The sequence below is a fragment of the Megascapheus bottae genome, chromosome X, assembly GCF_031878675.1.
Source record: "Megascapheus bottae isolate mThoBot1 chromosome X, mThoBot2.hap1, whole genome shotgun sequence".
NCBI lineage: Eukaryota > Metazoa > Chordata > Mammalia > Rodentia > Geomyidae > Megascapheus > Megascapheus bottae.
This window is the reverse complement of record NC_143547.1, coordinates 17425429-17447649: the sequence shown is the minus strand read 5'-3', so window position 1 is coordinate 17447649 and position 22221 is coordinate 17425429. Positions and strand designations below refer to the sequence as shown.

The following is a 22221-nucleotide window of genomic DNA, read 5'->3' as shown; positions in this document are numbered from 1 at the left end:
AAAAAGCAGTAATTAAAACTTCAAAATGTGTATATGGATAATATTGAATTAATTTTAGTTTCATTTATTTTTTAAAACAATGAGAATGACTTGATCTATTCATTTCTCATTAGTATTTGCCAATTGTAATGTAGGGAAACATAACATGCTAATAAAGATAGAAATTCAAATAGAGTTGTAGCATAAGAAAGAGTTCCAGTTTTTGATATATGTATGTCTATTTAGAAAAAGATTCATGTCAATCTTTTCCTGTGGAGATCTCCTGTAAAAATCAAAGCTCAGGATTCCTAGAAAATTTTTGATGCTATGACATATAGGAACTAGTCAAAGTTTAGATATGAAATTCTGTGATGATAAAAGAATGTATTTGAGGATGCTGAAATGGGAAGTGTAGCCTTCTCTAAATACTTTTATTTCCAAATCCTCTGTAAGATACACTTTTATTTAAAAGGACCATTTTAATTCTAATGGTTTCATTAAAAACACGCAATGGTGAAATTTAAGAAAATGTATGATTTTATGAGTGTTATTTCATTTGAAGCCATTTCCAATCGCATTTCATGAACTGCACAAAAAATTGAATTGACAAAAAATTAATATGCATACATAAGCATTTGGATGCACATATATACAGTATGTTAAACTGAAAATAAAATTTAAAGAAAAGAAAAAATACTATGAGTGATGACTGATATTTTTCTTATGTGTTTATGACATACAAAACCTCAGCTTAATTTTAATTATGTTCTAAATTCTATGTGCCTGTGATTGCATAGAAATTACCTTCTTGAAAATACTTGTTTGTTAAAAATGACATTTGAAATTTGATGTAAAAATCAATGTTAATAAAATCTTTCAAAAATCTGCCTGATAACAGCCCATTGAAATGAAAACCAGTGGTCTTCTGTCCAAAGGATTATTCAGCACATAGATGGCACTTTTATACCTTATTATGTATTCAAATATATTTGTAACTGAATATAGGTATATCTGGTTTAATTTATGGATATAAATAACAACAGTGTGGTGTATAAATTTTTATGCAGTTTATCCGTATTTGAATTCTGCTTTAAGGAGATTTCTCTGAAATGATTTACCTTATCTGAACATCTTCATAAACATGCATTTAAATATAATATTTAAGAGCTTTATAATGTCCTTTCAATGCTTATTTGTATGATATGGCTTTTATATTACTTGCTAAAAATGAAACCAATATAGTTGTAAATATATCAACAAGTATTTAATATTTTAATTTAATTGGTCTAATGTAGAATATATTTAGGTAGAATATATATTCTAATGATAGAATATATATATAGTCACTCAAATATTGTTTTGAATATCAGTTGAAGAAGATCACATGAGCATTATATTTTTCAAAATTTTGTCAAAACTCATAAATAAGTTCTAGATTGAGGTTTAGATTTCAGAAAGAGACGACTAAATATATGATGTTATTTCTTAGTGAGTTTGGGATGTCTTAGCATAATCTTCTTTTGGAAGTAGTATTGTTATCATTTTATATATGTGTGAACCAAGAATTTTACTAATGCTAAATAACTTCTCCATGATCACTGAACTTCAGGTCAGAGTCAAGATTTGAACACCAACTCTTTGCTCTAAAACTCCTGGGCACATTTTACTGCATATAATAAATCTCCCTTCTTTTCTCATGTATAAACTACAGAGAGCACAAAGTTCAGACTATATTTTTTACATATGCAGGGCTGGCTATATAAGTTGTGGATCCAAGTTTAAAATGAAACAAAGTATCTCTTGTTCATAGAGTAAAATAATATGTCAAAAATTGCTAATATAAAATAATTTTTTCATGGTCTCTTTTGTAACTTGCCACAATCTGATTTTCTTTTAGCATTATACTGAATAAGTAAAATTGGAAACAAGGAAGTATCACAAATTTTATTTTTCTTTTTTTTTATTGTAATTCGTAAAAGGGTTACATGATATTTGCCAGATAGAAGGTGCATTAATTCACATACATTGATACCCTTTCACATGTCTTGGTACCCATTTCCCTCCCCCCCCACACCCTCCACCCATCTTGGTTTTCCCCCCTTCCCTATCAAATTTCAAATATCCAAATACAAATAAATTCATTTTTATATTGTGCAAAATGTTGTGAATGGAAATATGAGTGTTTATCCTATTTTAAAATAACCCACCATATTATAAAATCTGCATGCCCTTGCTATTAGCTTTGTATATCTTTCTATTTTTTAGTGTTTTTAAATCATCATTAATAGTTATATAAAGGAGGTGCCAATTAACAAAACAGTTTATAAATACAATGTGTCTTGATCATTGTTTTGAGCATTCAATATTCTTACCCCACTTGAACGCCCCCCCCTGCTTCCCCATTTCTTAATTTTGTGGTATATACAATGAATTCTTGATTACACTTTTCTCCCTTACCCCCTTCATTTGTCTATCTTTCTCCACTTGTTCTCACCCCCATTTTGTATGTACCCATTTCGTGGTGCTGATTTTGTTGGGCTTTGTGAAAGATTATACTATTTGAACTCTTTGTACAGTCTGTTATACTTCAGCTAGTACACTTGTAACATATTGTATACCACTCAACATGTTTACTTACAGATATATAGGTACATGCTATCTACCACAAATGAGGGAAGTCAAGTCACATATATTTTTTGTTCTTACCATTATGTGGAAATATGCACCATATCTGTTTTAATTGATTTCACTTGATAAGTTTATTTTCTACCAATTCAATTCACTTTCAGCTTACTGAATAAGGTAAAACTGAAAAACAAGAACTATGGGATTCTCTAACTTTTCTTTCTGCATCATAATTTTGGCATAAATAATTTCTAAGTCAGGACCATGAAATAAGTAAAAAAGGCTATATTAGGGCTTCTTGGTCATCAAAATTCACTAGAATAGCTCTTTTCTATATTTATAATGAAAAGCATAATTATCTGGGACTCTTGCTGTTTTCATTTACTTATTGACAGATAAAATCTTCGTAAATTCATATCTATATCTATCTATCTATCTATCTATCTATCTATCTATCTATCTATCTATCTATCTGATTCAGAATATATGATTCTGTATTCCTTTTAGTTGACAACACAAGATAGAGACTCACATAGTGTACCTATTTCTTTGCTCATATTAATACTTGGTTTTCCTTTGAACTTCACTTATGAGATACAAATATAAAGACAAAATTACTAAGAGTTTCAAAATGACAACAGTGGGTAAAGAAATATAGGTTCATTCCAAGCCTAGGGCCCCAACTGTGTGAACATGTTACAGAATACAAATTTGGTTTGTTACCTATGTAAAACTTAATATTTACACTGATACTTTTTATTAATAGGTATGTTGAAATACAGAAAACAAAATGATATACAATGGAAGTTGACCAAATCCCAACGAACTTTAGATATTGTCTGGACTTTGAGATTTTCATGTGAATAGCTCTCTCAGAGGCTTAGGTCCTATTTGACATACTTGAAGAAGCAGATTTTCACTTATTAAGGCATCTCTACAAACAGCAGAGGAGCTTAACATTTGATGAAAAGATCACACTAAAATTCTTTTGTTTGACATAGAAAAGAATGTAATAGAAAATTTATAATACTAGTACCTTAAGATCAGAACAATTATCAAATGAGCAAAATTAGGTTAATGCTATTAGCTCAGTGAGTTAAAGCACAGTACTTTGTTAGACTAGAAATGGAGAGCTATCAAACGGTTGGTTTTCTTTTTTTCCCTCTGAAATAGAATTTTATTATCTTACCTTAGAACTCTCAAAATATTATTTAAATGCCATCTAATTGAGGTCCTTCAACAACACCTTTCTTTTTTATAATTTTTATTGTGATTAATAGAAGGGTTACATTATATTCACCAGATAGAAGGTGCATAACTTCACATTTTTACCCTCTCTCACAACATGGTCCCTGTTTCCCTCCCACATTCGCCCCACTTATTTTGATTTCCCCCCTTCCCTATCCAATTTCAAATAACCAATTAAGCACATATAAAATATATCAGATAACAAGGTGAAATATTGAAACAATATGAGATAACCAAGGGATGGCAAAAGAGATGAGCAATAACATAGTATATTAAGGACAACAGTCACTCATTATATGGTTTTTGTTTCCTTATCCTGGAGGTCCGTACATTTAGAGTCATAGTATTTGGCCTAATGTCCAAGGTTTCTACTGATTATGACAAATGAGGGAGACTATTGGGCCTATGTTCCTTTGAGCGTGGCTTACTTCACTTAATATGATTTTTTTCTAAGTCTTTCCATTTCCTTACAAATGGGACGATGTCATTCTTTCTGACAGCAGCATAGAATTCCATTGTGTATAAATACCACGTCTTGTTGATCCACTCATCAACTGAGGGACATATGGGTTAGTTCCATATCTTTGCTATGGTAAATAGTGCCAATTGCTGAGTCATCAGTGAGCTCTATGTTTAGTCTTTTGAGGAACTGCCATACTGCTTTCCATAGTGGTTGAACGAATTTGCACTCCCACCAACAGTGTAGTAGTGATCCCTCCTGGCCTCATCCCCTCCAGCATCTGTTGTTATTACACATGAAGAAATGCTCGACATCTCTGCTCATAAAAGAAATGCAAATCAAAACAACTCTATGATTCCACCTCACTCCAGTTAGAATGGCCAGGATCAAGAAACGGTTGGTTTTTTATTAGCAAGATCATGAAATTTCAACTTTTCATGTATTCCTTCTGCCCTTTGTTTCCTTTGCATAAAACTGTCTGTTAGGATCCATTGCTTGCATTTAATAGTTTGGATACATAAAAGGATCCAATATTACTGCAATAATTTTGCTTTGCTTAACTCTGTGGCTAGTTTGCCTGTATCCCTAACTTCAATATGAAATCGCCCTTGAATATGGTCTTTGGGAATTCTGAAATATAGAAGCTTACCAACAGTTCCCCTGATGCAAAGGAAATAGGATATGGACCTTCTTAATTATTCATTGTTCTTCATTGAAAATTGACCTAACACTAAACCAGCATGTAGATTATCCTCAAGAATTTCTCCTGTCACTTGGTAGTACTGGTTGTAAAGGAAGTGAATCTTCCAACACATGCAAAGTTTAGAGGTTGATAATGAGTGTTCTATTGCTTGTCTTCAGGATGGGGCATACAAAGCACTCTGGCCACGACAAAGGAATCATTTCTTACAATGTTTCTTCAAGTAAATTCCTTACTTCTTCTCATATATCTTTGAGCTAGATAGTACATTAAGGATCGTGACATTAGTTTTGTGATAATCTTTTAATAATGTTTTCATAGGTAACGTGCAGTTTCTTTTTAGAATTGATGCCTTGAATCTTTTGTTTGAATTCTCACTTATTAACCTCTTAATTAAATCAGGAGAAAGGGTTCATATTTTACTTCTCTTAAGAAGTCTTCTGGATATTCACATAATTCACTGATACTTTTGGTGATCAATGAAGTTTGGGAAACATTTTATTGCTTATGCCTTCTTGGGAGAAATATGTTTTACAGCCATTGCAAGAACATGTAATTTTAATTCCAGTAATATGTTTGTAAAGGATTGTAAATATGAACTAAGAAAACAACCTTTGAATAAGATTACATAGCATATAAAATTCTACCCAATGAGACAATATAGTGTTTTACCTGATGGCAATCTAGAAAAGCATTAATAAAATGTTAATGTGATATAGATTTTAGCTTTTAACTGTCTTTTGGGAATGTGCTGTGTCTTCATGAATACGTTAAAATTCAGGCCTACTATCTTTTGTAAGCTGTTCATGTCTCTGATAATGCATGTGTACATTTCTAGCATTTTAAATATTTCATTCAATTTATCTTTTAATGTACTGGAACCGTCTGCTAAGACACTAATTGTATAACTTCCAATTTATTTTATTTTTCAGCATTTGGAAGCTCCTAAAGACAAGTCATTTGGCAGTTCATTAACAGAGACTGAGGTAAACCTGGACAGCTACCAAACAGCTTTAGAAGAAGTACTATCATGGCTTCTTTCTGCAGAGGATACACTGCAAGCCCAAGGAGGAATTTCAAATGATGTAGAAGAAGTGAAAGAACAATTTCATACTCATGAGGTAAAAAACAATAATAAAGTTTCTGAAATTAAGCTAATGAATTATAATGTCAAATTTTCTTATTTTCTCAGTGGCTCTTCAAGAGACTAGATTGTGAACATTTACTTTTTATTTTGAGATGGAAACAAATAATGGGTGCTTGGAGTATTAGTAGCCAATATTCCAAATTCTTATTTGGAGAGCAGTCTTCCAAAGTGTTAAGACCTGGATTGCCAGTGACTACTAGAAGAACACAAAAGCCCAAAACATACTCTAATGGGCATTGTGACCTGCAATGAACAACTTTTTCTGAGATCACTTCCTGGCTTAGGTACTACCCTTTCCATGTCCCCTTTCCTGATTTTTTATTTCCCCTTTCTTCTGAAATCTTCTAAGAATTTATTCTTAAAAATCACTTTTTTGGCAGTCCTGCAGCTTGAATTCAATGCAAAACTCTGTCACGAACCTTGGGGGTTCTCAAGGCTAGAGCTCTACTACTTGAGCATAGCATCACTTCTGGCTTTTTCAGTGTATATGGTACTTAGGAAACAAATCCAGGGCTTCATGCATGCTAGGTGAGCACTCTACCACTAGCCCATGCTCCCAGCCCAAAAATCATTTCTACTGTAATCCTTCTCTTGGGGTATGCTTTTCCAGAATATATCCTGAGACAATAACTTCATTTAATTCCTGTTTAGAATTACATAGTTTCCTGAAAGAAAACTTAACTGAAACAGCAGCATAACTAATAAACGGGCTAGTGATTACAGAGAGACTTCTCAGAAGAAGTAAAAATGGATATACTCACATGAAGAAATGATTTGCATCTCTAACCATGAAGGAAATACAAACCAAAACAACACTGAAAGTCTACATCATACCACTTAAAATGGCCAGCCACAATCAAGCAAACAAAAAACAACAAATGCTTGGGAGATCGTGGCTGATAGGGAACTCTACTACACTATTGGTGGGGATTTAACGTTCTTCAACCATTCTAGAAAACAGTATGGAGGTTTTGCAGAAGGCTAAAATTAGAACTTCTCTATGAACCAGCAATTCCACTCCTGGGCATTTATTCACTAGAACACAAATAGGGTTACAATTAAACCACAGCACAACCATGTAAATTGCAGTACTATTTACTGTAATATAATATGAAATCAATCCAGATGCCCCTCACTGAATGAATGGATGAAGAAAATATCGTATATGTATACAAAAGAATTTTATTAATTTATTAGAAAGAATGATGTTATGCCATTAATAAGGAAATGGAAGGGCATAGAAAAATATTAAGTGAGTCAGACCCAGACAAACATAGGTTACATCATTTCCCTCATTTGTGGTAATAGAATGTACCTATACATCTATAATAACTATGTTGAGCAGTATGAGAGTGGTTACAAAGGAATTGGCTGAAGTAAAATAGATCTCAAATCCTAAAAAAAATGTATATCAGGAAATGAGTCCAACTAAGAGGTGGGGGGAAGGAGAGATGGGTAAATGAATAAAGGGAAGAATGTACTTGAGAATTTATTGTATATTCCACAAAATTAAGAAAAGCAAGGGAAGGGTGATAAGAATGTTGAAGGGGTAGCACTGATTAAAATTAATTGTATTCATAAACCACATTATTATATGGCATCTCTTTTTTTGCCAGTCCTGGAGCTTGAACTCTGGGCCTGAGCACTGTCCTTGGGCTTTCTCAAGGCTAACATTCAACTACTTGAGCCACAGCACCACTTCCATTTTTTTCTGTGTGTGTAGTAGCGAGGAATCAAACCCAGGACTTCATGCAAGCTAGACAAGCACTCTACCACTAGGCCAAAATCCCTGTTCCTATATGGCATCTCTTTATAACAACTACTTAAAGATAATAACAATTAGAAAATAAAAAAATAAAGGGAATGTATATTAAAATGCACTGCAGCTCTAAGACTTCAAAAAATCAAAGTGTAATTCACAGTGATTTACCTTAGCTATTGATTATAATTATGAATTTTTTTCTGTGTCAGGGATATATGATGGATTTGACATCACATCAAGGACGGGTTGGCAATGTTCTACAACTGGGTAGTCAACTAATTGGATCAGGAAAATTATCAGAAGATGAAGAAACTGAAGTACAAGAGCAAATGAATCTCCTAAATTCCAGATGGGAATGCCTCAGGGTAGCCAGTATGGAGAAACAAAGCAAGTAAGTGTTTGGAATTAATGAAAATAGAAAATTTATCTCAGTAAAGTGGAATACACCTCTAACACCAGCTACGTGAAAGGCTGAGGCTGAAGGATTATGAGTTTAAGGGCAGCGTGAACTGTGTAGTATCAAAAGATACAAAGTTTTAGAATATTACTGATATTTTGGTATAATTTGATGGTTTAATATGGATTCCTAGTTTGTTCCTAATGCAAGCAACCAAATACAAATATATCCGATATATCAGGTAAGAAAGTGATATACTGTAACAACATGAGATAACCAAGGGACAGCAAAAGAGATGAGAGATAACATAGTACCCTAAGAACAACAATCATTCATTATATGGCTTATATTTCTATATCCTAGAGATCCTTTCATTTAGCGTCATACTATATGGCCTTTTGTATCAAGGTTTTGCTCTATTGCAAATCTCTGCTAGGAGAGCCCAAGGTTTCCACTGATTATGACAAATGAGAGAAACCATTGAGCCTAAGTTCCTTTGAGTCTTGCTTACTTCACTTAATATGATTTTTTCTAAGTCTTCGCATTTCCTAACAAATGGGGCAATGTCATTCTGGAATTCTATGTCAGTAAACTTTTATCTGCAGAATTAAGCTTTAAAATTGCTGTAAGTTTGCCATACATAATATTTTTAGTCTTTCTTTAAGAATTAAAATGTGAATGTAGATGGCATGAAAGTATGTACAGGAAATTATATACATAAAATCAATTTTAGCAATAGTTGACAAGGACTTTTTATTCCTCAAAAATATTAAAGATTTATAGATCTATTAATGGGCATTCCCTTGAATAAATTTTCTCAGCTGTGCTTGGTGATTCTTATGCAAGTATATAATTGGATTTGAGTGATTTTAAGAGTATATATATATATATATATGTATTTGCATACATATATTAACCTTTAAAGGCATTTCTCAATATAGCATATTTCTTTAAAAAATAGCAAGCAAATTTCATTATTCTAGATTTGTTGGCTTTGATTTATATTGTTAGGTGTGTGTATTCGAGTAGAGCATATTGAGATAAGGTAGATTTATTTTAAATAAAAAGAAATGAAGTGTCAACTCTGTCTTTGAATACATTAAACTAAAGAAATGGTCCAAGCACCATAAGTTTACTTAGCTATTATTTATGAAGACTAAAAGTTATAAAATAGGACCAAAAAAGCTCATTAGATATGCTGAAAGTATTTCAATTCCAGTACTAAATTATAGTGTGAAAATAGAGAGGTTGATAACACATTTTAAGCAAATTTGTTTTTAAAGGATAAGATATATATTATATATATATGTATATATATATATATGATAGAATTTTCACAACCGTATCTAGAAAATAAGTCTCTATATAAACACATTTCGGCTGCTGACATTGTGATAATTGCAACCTATGCTAAAAAGTGAGTGTTATACTAGTTATAACTATTGACTTTGCTCTTCTCTTCCAAATAGGACAGGACTACTTATTTATTGTATCCATTTATTATCATGGTTCTGGTCAGATGTACAGGGTCCATAGGTCAGAGCATCTAATTGCTCTGAATTGTGCATCTTAACTACAGCAGTATAAAAAATAGGAAAATTTAAAAAATTGTCCTTTTACAGTACTCCTCCCATAATCATACTCCGGTCCTCATTTATATACTGTACTATTCAATCTTCTGAATTTCCTTTTACTCAGTAGGACCAATGAATTGCCATTAGGTATAATAATCAATTAATTTCAACTTGAAAAGAGTTGTAAGAGATGCACTTTCAACATGGAATGAAAATTCTACCTATTTTGTCTGTTACTATGACATTTATTTTTATTTTTATTTGCTTTTTACCAGTCCCAGGGCTTAAATTCAGGGCCTCAGTGCTCAGCATTCTCAAGGCTAGAGCTCTACCATTTAAGCCACAGCAAAATTTCTGGCTTTTTTCTATGTATGTGGTCCCAAGGAATCGAAACCGGGTCTTCATGCATGCTAGACAAGCACTCTATCACTAGACCAAACTCCCAGCCGAATTTCTGTTGTTTTAAAAGTGACACATTTAGAAGCCAAGTACTAGTAGTTCAGAATGGTAAGCCCCACTGCTCAAAAGCCAAGACCTGGGGCATCATGGTTTGAATCTATCCCCAGTAGAAAAGTCTTCAATGTTTGAGCTCCAATTAAGTAGCAAAATAGACTGGAGAACTGGATAAAGTGGTAGAATGCAGGCCATAAGCAAGGAAACTGAGCAAGAGTATGAGACCCTGAATTCAATTTCTAATCTCAGCACACACACAAAATGCAGTTTGATTGTCTATCTGTAGCCTTACATTTATTTACCTCCACTAATCTGACATTGCTCAAATTATTATTATTTTTTTCTCCATCATGGGGCTTGAAATCAGGGCCTGTGCTCTGTCCCAGGGCTCTTCTGGTGAAGGCTGGTGCTCTACCATCTTGAGCCACAGCACCACTTCCCATTTTCTAATGGTTAATTGGAAATGAAAGTCTTGTAGACTTCCAGGTCCCAGCTGGCTTTGTACTGTGATCCTCAGATGGCAGCCTCCTGAGTAGCTAGGATTATAGGCAGGAGCCACCAGCTCCATGCTTGATAAAATTATTAATAAATATCTAACAGTATGTGGAAGTTAAAATGAAAGAACTGCATTTAATCAAGATAATTTCAGTAGATAGACTGTTGGTTTGGAAATCCTAAGAATAAGCTAAATGATCTTTGTTTTGTTTTATACTATATATTACCAAGGGGGTAGTGGTAGGTAAGGGGAAAAAAGCAAAAGTTAAAATCTCCAACTGTGAAAGTATAAGAAGACAACTGGCACTGAGACAACAGAAGATTTTCTTTTCTATGAATAAACTAATTAATTTGATTGAAAAATGCAACCTGCAGAGAGCAAAAGAGATTTACTGACATTTCTACAAGGACTCATAAAGATAAGCACAGCAAGTTCCATCAACTTCTCTGATAAGTGTGGTTAGGACATGCAGGGAGAAACTAAATCCTTTGTGATGGTAAGGAAGAAAATGAAAGCAAATCAGTAAAAAGGCCAAGTGAAGTTATGTTCTAGTTTACATCAGCAGGAATAGAGATATGAATAGTATCTGAGTGAAAACAAAAGCTACAACATGGAAAATCAGGGTGAACTGCCAACTGCACTTGGACTAGATTGAAAACAAATGCATGTAATTCAACTTCCTCATCTTTATTCCCCATAAATCTTGTCTGTTCCAATCTTGAAATATGATAACATATGAGAATGGATAGAGTAAAAGAGATTCTAAACAAATGGATAGGTTGTTTTGTCTCAACTAAAGGGCCTATCACTTTGCATATGTGACTATATGAATGGATGAGTGAATAACTGAATTTCTTTCTTTAGATTATTCCAATGTAAATTGAATTTGTGACTGAAACATTTTTTAAAGTTGTTTGACTTCAATGTTATTATTGACATGATGTACAGGAGGATTAAAATTATATGAGTTGGGTAATGAGTACATTTCCTTTCGTATAGTGTCTTCTGTTCCCTCCCTCTCTCCTGGTGTCTTTCTCCTCTCTCCACCCTCAAGTTGTATAGTTCACTTTCATCAGTGTCCAGTTATCTACAATGCTGCAGTTTTCACCTTTCCTCCATCAAGTTCTGTACTCTCCCCCCAACCCTTCCAAAGTTGTGCTTTTGTACACCCCATACTTAAAGAAGATAGATTATCCACCACTGACAAAAAAAAAAAGAAAAAGAAAATGGGAACGAAAGTCTCATTTCCATATCTTGGAGTTCATTTCAGTATCATTTTATATAAATATGATAAGGTGCTTTTGTGTCCTCTCTAAAGAGTATCCTCTTTTAGTTTCACTGTGTGTGAGTATCTAGAATCCAGTATAGTTGCCATATCCCAATGCAGTTTTAGATTTAATTTCCTCATTTGTCTTTCTGAGCTTGGTGTACCTCACTTAAGAGGATTTATTCTAGTTCCATCCATTTCTCTGCAAGTGACATTATTTTATTCTTTCTCATAGCTATATAAGTTTCCATTGTGAACAGGCACCACATTTCTTACATCCACTCATCTATTGTGGGACATATTGGTTATTTCTTTATCTTGGCTATAAATAGTGTGGCAATGAGAGTGGTTCATGAATTTTAGGGTAGATGCCCAGGAGGGGAATGGCTGGGTCATAAGAAAGGTCTGGTTTAATTTTTTGAGAAAACTCCAGACTACTGTCTGGAGGGGTTGTACTAGTTTAAATTCCCAACAGGAGTGCAGGGAACATTTTAAAGATGTATCAACTCATACCCCTACTTGTACTTTTATGTTGTACTGTTATAAATCATTAACATATTTTACTTGAATAATGTTGAAATGGTAAGTCCTTGAGTATCAAAGAGTTTTTAGGTGGAAGCATCAGCATCACCACTTAACTTGTTAAAAATGCAGAATTTAACACTGGGCACCAGTGGCTCAAGACTGTTATCCTAGCTACTCAGGAGGCTGAGATCTGAGGATCTCAGTTTAAAGCCAGCCCCAAAGTCTAAGAGATTCTTATCACCAATGAACCACCAAAAAAACAGACGTAGCACTGTGGCTAAGTGTTAGAGCACTATCCTTGAGCTGGAGAGATCAGGGACAGTGCCCAGGCCCAAAAGTCAAGCCCCACAACTGACAAAACATAAGTGCAGAATGTCTGTCAGTTGACTTTAAAAGAACCAGAATCTACAATTTAACAGGGTTCGAGGTAAGGGTTTACTAAGTATATTTAACTTGGAAAAGCACTGGTCTAGCTGAAATTGTTATAAAATAATATAAACACATATTCCTTTGCGAATCTCTACTTACCTACTTTTCACCCTATTTTTATATTAATTAAATTGGAACACATGTTTTAAATCCTCATAAGCTCAACAAGGATGCTAGTGCTATTTTATTCATGTCTGAAATGTTAACATTATTATGATTCAATGGTTATCATTAATAAAATACCAAAAATCTGGACCACTCATCAACTGAGTGGCATCTGGTTTGATTCCATATCTTTGCTATGGTAAATAGTGCTGCAGTGAACATCGTTGTGCTAGTGGACTTAGAATGTCCTTATTTCTGGACGGGTGGGAAAATGCCATGTAGTGGAATTGCTGCATCATAGGGGAGTTCTATGTTTAGTTTTTTGAGAAACTGCCATACTACTTTCCATAGTGTTTGAACGAGTTTGCACTCCCACCACCAGTGTAGTAGTGATCCCTCCTGGCCACATCCCGCCAGCATCTGTTCTTATTAGATTTCTTGATCATGGCCATTCTAGCTGGAGTGAGGTGGAATCTAAGAGTTGTTTTGGTTTGCATTTCTTTTATGGCCAAAGATCTCGAGCATTTCTTCATGTGTCTATAGGCCATTCTTATTTCTTCTTCAGAGAAGATTCTCTTTAATTCTTTGGCCCATCTTTTAATGGGATGGTTGTTTCATTGGAGATTAGTTTTGGAGTGGTTCAATTTTTTGAGCTGTTGAAATATTTTAGATATGAGGCCTTTGTCTGTGGTATGGTTAGTGAAGATCTTCTAAAACTCTGTAGGCTTTCTGGTTAATTTGCTAGCTATGTCCTTTGCGATACAGAAGCTCTGTAATTTAATGCAGTCCCACTTATCTAGTCTTTCTCTGATTTGTTGTGTTTCTGGGTCCTTATTAAGAAAGTTTCAACCTGGGACAAGGAGACCTAGGGTATGTCCTATTTCTTCTTGTAAAGTTTTCAGTGTATCTACTTTTACCTTGAGATCTTTGATGCATTTGTAGTTAATCCTGGTGCAGGGTGACAAAGAAGGATCCAACTTTAGTTTTCTGCAGGTGCTTAACCAGTTCTGCCAGGACCACTTGTTGAAGAGGCTGTCTTTCTTCCATTCTATTTTTTTGGCTCCCTTATCAAAGTTTAGGTGGCCATATGACTGTGGGTTAATATCTGGGTCCTCAGTTCTATTCCATTGATCTTCAGGCCTGTTCTTGTGCCAGTACCAAGCTGTTTTGGTCACTATAGCTCTGTAATAGAGTACTAAGTTAGGTATTGAAATTCCTCCTGCGCTGTTCTTTCTGCTAAGGAGTGTTTTGCTATATGGGGTCTTTTATTATTCCATATGAAATTTTGGATTGACTCTTCTATTTCTTTAAAGAATGACATTAGGATATTGATGGGTATTGTGTTGAATTTGTAGATAGTCCTTGGCAAGATTGCCATTTTCATGATGTTAATTCTTCCAACCATAATTTTTTTCTATAAATAATGAAAATAATTCTGCTAAAGGGGAATTATCCTCATTCTACTAATTTAAACTATTTTGACACTTACAGCTTAATTTTTTTTTTTAAAAGGCAAGCCAAATTCCTAGAATTTGTAGAAATGAGAGAGTGGCAATTTTGGAACCAATCCTTCCCACATTAAGATAAATAATGATAATTAGTAAAAATAAGTTTCTTGTGCATACATCCATCCAACTGACATCTATTATCTACTATATTCCCAGTACTGCTTTGATTACTATGTGAGAAAAACAGATTCACTTTCATCTTGACTTTGACCTTACATTTCAGTGGGTGTAGACACACAAATAAAAGTATTTATATAATATGAACAGAATCATATGATGACATCTGATGTTATAAAGGGAAACAAAGTCGGGGAATGAAGTTGAAGTTAAAGACAGGCTCATTATATGTGCTATTGTAATTTATAGAAGGCCTTTCTGATAGATTGAAATTTAAGTAATATAAACAAAGGAAGGGAAAGATCCATGAAGATAGCTCAGACAATGTTGTTCTTAACATACTATGTTATTTCTCTTCTCTTTTGTTGCCCTTTGGTTAATCTCATATGGTGACAATACCTGAATGTGTTACCTGGTATATTGGATATACATTTAATTATTTGAAATAGTAAAGAGAAGTGGGCAAAAACAAGATTTTTTGGAAGGGCGGGGAAAAAAATCATGAGGAGAATTAATGTGTGAGAAGTAATGTACCTACTCTCTAGTGAATGTAACTGTAACCCCTCTACACATTACAATAAAAAAGAAAAAAACATGTGGAAAGACCCAGAAGCAGGAGTAATGTTGGGAGCAAGAGTGGAATCAAACTGTACTTTGATTTGCATCAGATAATTGCTTGATTGTCTTATTGTTTTTTGGCCTTCTCCTGTTCAGTTGATCTGAGATTTACCATATGAATGTAACCCCCAACAGTTCCCTGATTAACCATCTGGATGTAACACCTGGCAGTGCCCTGGTCTCAAGAAGGGATATAAGCGGCAGTTTTTGCCTGGGCTGCAGACCTCCTGGACCCTATGTGTTTGTCTCTCTTCTATTTTTTCCAGTCCCTGCCCCCTATTTCAGGAACCCCAATTTGCTGCCGGTAGGCCCCGGCAGAGTAAGATATAGTTTATGGAGAAAGAGAGTCCATCTAGTCAAATTTAAAATAATTACATATTGGTTGATGAAAATATATTCAGAGGACATTAATAGGCTGTATTTACAAGAACAGATCCAGAAATCAATGACTTTTTTGGTGATACTGGATGTTTATTTATTTTTTTCTGAACCTGGGGTTTAAACAATGGGCCTGAGTGCTATCCAAGCAGTATTTTTGCTCAAGGCCAGAGCTCTACCACTTGAGTCACAATACCACTGTTGTTTTTTTTTTTGTTTTTGTTTTTGGAGTAGTTCATTGTAGATAAGAGTCTCATGAACTTTCCTGCTCCACCTGGCTTACAACCAAGATCCCTAGATATCTGTCTTCTGAGTAGTTAGGATTACAGGCATGAGCCATCTGTGGCCAGCCAATATTGGGTCTTTTAACATAGAGTCTTTTTATTTTGCTTCTTTTTTAAAAATTTTTTTATTGTAATTAGTAAAAGGGTTACATGATATTTGCCAGATAGAAGATGCATTAATTCACATACATTGATGCCCTTTCACATGTCTTGGTACCCGTTTCCCTCCCCCCCCCACACCCCCCACCCGTCTTGGTTTTCCCCCCTTCCCTATCAAATTTCAAATATCCAAATACAAATAAATTCAATATATCAGATAACAGAGTGAGATACTATACCAATATGAGATAACCAAGGGACAGCAAAGGAGATGAGAGACAACATAGTACATTAAGGACAACAATCATTCATTATATGGCTTTTGTTTCACTATCCTGGAGGTCCTTTCAATTAGCTTCACATTTATTTTGCTTCTTAAGTATACACTTTACCATCTGAACCATGTGTGTAGCCCAGAAGCTGACATTTTTATAATGTTAATTCTTATATTTCTGTCTGGGAAAGTATTTAAACTTTCATCCATATCATTTTATGCTTGATTGACAATTAAGTTACACTTAAGGAATTCCTAATCATAAATTTTATGGTAGGCAGTTTACTAGATACTTTTAGTGGCAAAATTATTGAAGTGGAGATTGGGCTTCCATTGCCATTTACATGAATATGATACCAGAGTGTCAACATTACCATTCTTACTGGAGAGAATTTAAACAGTGTTCTCTAATCACTAGATCTTAATAGTTGCCCTTTGATTGTGAGGACATCTTGATGTTTTCTCATCCACTTTGAGCACTGTCCCTTAGCTCTTCAGCTCAAGGCTATAGCTCCACTACTTTGAGCCACAGTGCCACTTCCCGCTTTCTGATAATTAACTGGATATGAGTCTCAAGGACTTTCATGACAGGGCTGGCTTTGAACATTGATCCTCACTTCTCAGCCTTCTGAGTAGCTAAGATTATATTTGTGAGGCACTGGTGCCTGGCTTGCAGAAATGACCTGTTCTCATTGTTTCTCATGTTCCAAGGTGTTTACCTGTTGGGAGGAGAGGTGGCACATTAAGAGGACGAAGGGTACATTGGTTTAGAAACAAACCAAAAAGTACCTTATGAGTCCATTGGACCCTTGTTTTGCTTCATTCCACAGTATAATCTCCTATATTAACATCTAAGCTTCTAGACACAAGACTCTGTCCAGTACTAGTCACTGACTTGGAGTCTTATAAATAATCCCTTAGAGGGAAAAGAATCTACTTACTGGTTAAAGAAGGTACAAGAGGGCAGAAGGGACTCATTCTGAAATTGAGCATGGCAATAGGAGGACAAGAGGTGCAGATTGTAGTAGTAAAGCTGACAATATAAGAAAGCAGAGATGGTTAAAGTCTTAATGTAATTCAGGGACATTGCTTCTTTTAAGGTTCTAGTTTTTACCATGTATTTCATGAAACATTCAAGGAACTTTGATAAATGTTATAAACCTTGGGAAATGAACAATATTAAAGATTGCTGTCATGAAACTTTAAACCTCTTCACACACTTCTAAATTTATTACTTAAAGTTTTCTCTTAAAAGTTCAGTACTTCTCTCCTAATTCAAAGCAATGTTTGCCTTTTTGGCCTAGAATATATCATGTTTTCTGAGTTGTCCATTTAATGATATATCATAAATATTTAAAATATCTGTTCATTTATTTCACATTGCCACTGTATAATTGATCAAAAATGGATCTCAAAATTTATTATACTCTTTATCATTAAACTAAACCTCATGCTGAGAACAATCTTCTTGACAGAAGCAGCTGTAATTTGCATTTCTGCAAGAAGTACATGTACAATTAATAATGACAATATTTTTATAATATCCCACCAAATGACCTTCATTTTTATGTTTATTTTTTCATAGTTATAATTAGTGCCATAATTGAAATGAGAAATCTATATACAAGTCATATGTAAAAAAACTTAACTACATCCTTTCTTTCCTCTTGAATCATGTAAATAGTTATATCTCAATTTATGAATTGTGGTGAATGTAATATTCTGTAGTACTAAAACTTAATGTCTCTTTTCTTCTGACATATTTGTCAATCATATGAATGTTATTGAAAATAAAATTTACACTTAAAAGTTTCAGAATTACAGGGACAAAAATTACAATTTTATAGACCTTGGATCTTATAATTTGTTCATAAATAATTAGCTAAAGCCATTATTATCATAAGCCTTCTGTCTCCATGTAATCTCAAAGCATCATATTCATATTAATTCTGACATTCCCAGATGACTAGACTGTGCTATTCAGACCTTTGTCTCTTGAGATTAACCAAGGACTGAGGTGAAAATGATCGCTGAAAATCAGCACAGTCATTTTCTTGTTCATTAGAATCACGTGCTGGAGAGTTTTAAAAAGTATCAAAAGACCAGCAAGAGCAGGGGGGCAAGGGATTTAGAATCCTGTCCCTTTCCTCAACAGTCCCCTCCCCCAGGCCATTGACTGGAGACTGACAGGCAGGAGGCGCTAAGACCCAGCACCACACCAAGGGAGGCAGATGTGTCCCAGCTCCCACCCGCCCACCAGGTTCCTCTCCCAGGCCTCTGACTGGAGACTGACAGGCGGGCTATGTCAAGACCCAGCACCCCACCAGGGGAGGTAGAAGTGTCCCAGCTCCCACCCACCCACCAGGTTCCTCTCCCAGGCCACTGGGTCTGGAGAGTGGGGACACTGAGACCCTGCCTTACAACAGCGGGTGAGGTGTGCAGGAAAATAGGAGCCAGCATCTGTCCCCCTCAAATCTTGAGCCGGGCATTCGCCAGCTGGGAATCCTGAGCAAGACAGCACCAAGGGGCCTCCCACAGTCACAGACTCTCTGACAAAGCAGCTGAGAACTGAAGGGCTGACCAGCAGCCAAGCTCACCTTCTGAGAATCAGAAAGGCGAGGCTCTGCTCTTGGAGCCCATGTCATCAGCTGGGCCCCACCCCTGGGAACAGAGAGGAGAGCTGCTGGTCCTGCTGAGAGCCCCTGGAAACTCCCAAACCCCAGACCCTTGGCCGGGGGCCGCCCCTGGAAGCAGTGCAGGAAAACCAACCATCTGCCCAGCACGCTGAGACTGAAGCTTGCAGATCCATCCCACAGCCCACTGTGAGGCCACTGGTTGGGCTGAGAGCTAGTCGTGCAGCAGCACACAGCCTCTGGGAACAGGCCAGAACACCTACAAAAACTGCAAACTCTGACCTAGTCAGCAGAGGAATCAGTTTCACCGAGAACCACAGGTATTCATATATTCCCAGAACCACCGGTCCCAATCCAAGTAAAGACCGCTACCTACTGACCACAGAGCGAATGACAACAACAGTTCTTGATGCTGAGGAGAGCGTAAAGAAGAATTATGACATACATAAATAATCAAAGTCCCACGCCAAGCCCAAAAGGTAACAAGAGCAAAGGGATGAGAGAGATGTCACCATGCCAAGAAATGAAACCTGAAGAGACATGAAACATGACCCTATTCAAGGAGATGATGGTGAACATGACTAAAGAGATTAAAACAGAACTCCAAAAACAATTCCAGGAACATAAGCAGGAAATCTCCAAAGAGCTCCTCGAATTCAAAAGAGAAATGGAAGAAAAGATTAATACCCTCAGAGCAGACATGATCAGCTCAGTGTCCACACTTCAAGCAAAAATGGAGGCATTAAGCAGCAGATTGACGGAGATGGAGAATAGAACATCAGAAATGGAAGATAAAACATAAGAGCTGGAACAGAGAATCGCCACCTTGGAAAAATCAGTCAGAATCTACGAGAGAGAGCTCCAGGAACTGGCAGATGCAGCAAAGAAGTCTAATCTTTGTATAATAGGGATTGAGGAGGGGGCCGAATTCCAGGACAAAGGTATGCAACCTTTATTCACCAAAATCATAGCAGAGAACTTCCCCAACTTCAAAAGGGAAAATACTCACATTATTGAAGTTTTCAGGACCCCAAACAGGCAAGATCCTAGAAGGAACTCATCTAGACATACCATAGTAAAGGCACTAGACCCGAATACCAAGGAATTAATCTTAAATACTGCAAAAACAAAGAAGGAGCTATATTATAATGGGAAGAAAATTCGAATTACAGCAGAGCTCTCCATGCAAACCCTAAAGGCAAGAAAAGCTTGGAAAAACATCATTGCTGTCCAGAAGACCAACAACTGCCAACCGAGACTGATATATCCAGCAAAACTAGCATTTACATTTGAGGAAGAAACAAGAATATTTCACTCCAAAGAGAAGCTTTATGAATACGTGCACACTAAACCAGCGGTACAAAGAATACTAATTAATTGAGAACAAATTGTAAAACACCAAGTACCCCCATCAAGAAGCAAACATCTATAATTCACTAAACACAAAAGGGGAAAAAAGAGAGAGAAAGAAACCTAGAATTAAAAATAAATAACGACAATGGACACTGACCACTTCTCCATAATCTCCCTAAATGTGAACGGTCTGAACAATCCAATCAAAAGACACAGAGCAGCAGACTGGATTAAGAAACACCACCCATCCATATGTTGCCTCTAAGAGACCCACCTCACTGCCAAAGACAGAAACAAATTCCAAGTGAAAGGATGGAAACAAATTTTCCACTCCAATTCACCATGCAAAAAAGCAGGAGTAGCAATCTTAATATCTGACAAAATTAACTTCTCAGTAAAATCAGTACATAGAGATAGAGACGGCCATTATATATTAGTAAAGGGTACAATCTATGCCCATAATATTACAGTTATAAACATCAACTCCCCCAACACGGGAGCACCCAAATTCGTCAAACAAACTCTTTTAGAATTACAGGACAAGATAGACTGAAACACAATCATTGTGGGAGACCTCAATACACCACTCTCAACAAATGACAGGTCAACTCAACAAAAGTTAAGCAAAGACACCATCTACTTAAATGACACCATAGCCCAGCTGGGCTTAACAGATACACACAGAGTCTTCCACCCAATGGCGAAACTTTTTACATTTTTCTCAGCAGCACATGGAACACACTCCAAAAGAGATCATATAAGAGTTCATACAGAAAAGCAGATACAAGAGGTCTGATATAATCCCATGCATCCTATCAGACCACAGTGGAGTCAGACTAATTCTGAACAATGCAGTCAAAGTCAAAAAACATTCAATAACATGGAAACTGAACAACACACTTCTGAATAACTCCTGGGTAACAGATCAAATCAGAAATGAAATTAAAAACTTCCTTGAATGTAAAGACAATGAAGAAACATCACAAAGGAACTTATGGGACACAGCAAAGTCAGTTCTAAGAGGCAAATTTATCGCACTAGGAGCGCATATTAAAAAGACAGAAGAAGAGCACGTAAATAACCTTAAAAAAAAACTGAAACACCTAGAGGAGCAAGAAAAAGTTAATTCTAAAACAGCTAGAAGGACAGAAATAACAAAAATAAAATCAGAAATTTCAGAGATTGAAATAAGATCTACTATACACAAAATCGATAAATCAAAAAGATGGTTCTTTGAAAGAGTCAACAAAATAGACCCTTGGCAAGATTAATCAAAAAAAGGAAAGGGGAAACTCAAATCAACAAGATTAGAGACCCCACGGGAACAATCACAACTGATTCCGAAGAAATCCAGTCCATAATGAATAGGTACTACCAGGGCCTATATTCAAAGAAACAAGAAAATCTAGTAGAAATGGATGATTTCTTAAATAAATATAGGCTACCCACACTGAACAACGATGACGTAAACAAATTGAACAGACCAATTTCTTACAACGAAATTGTGGAAGCAATCAGGGAAATGCCAACCAAAAAAATCCCAGGTCCAGATGGATTCACTGCGGAATTCTACATGACGTTTAAAGATGAAATAACACCTATATTCTTGAAACTCTTCCGAGACTCTCATCCCCAAACCAGGGAAAGACCCAACAAAAAAAGAAAACTACAGACCTATCTCTCTAATGAACACAGACACAAAACTCCTCAATAAAATATTAGCCAACAGAATCCAGAAACAAATTAAAAAAATAATACACTATGATCAAGTGGGCTTCATCCCACAAATG

General features: G+C 35.5%; 1 protein-coding gene across 1 annotated transcript in view; it reads left to right on the top strand.

Annotated features, from left to right (window-relative positions):
• Positions 1 to 22221, top strand: part of Dmd (dystrophin) — a 1999854-nt gene that overhangs the window by 496555 nt on the left and 1481078 nt on the right. The window contains exons 10-11 of the mRNA XM_090326714.1: positions 5945 to 6133; positions 8131 to 8312. Coding sequence (XP_090182840.1) covers positions 5945 to 6133; positions 8131 to 8312 — 371 coding nt within the window. The remainder of the gene's footprint in view (positions 1 to 5944; positions 6134 to 8130; positions 8313 to 22221) is intronic.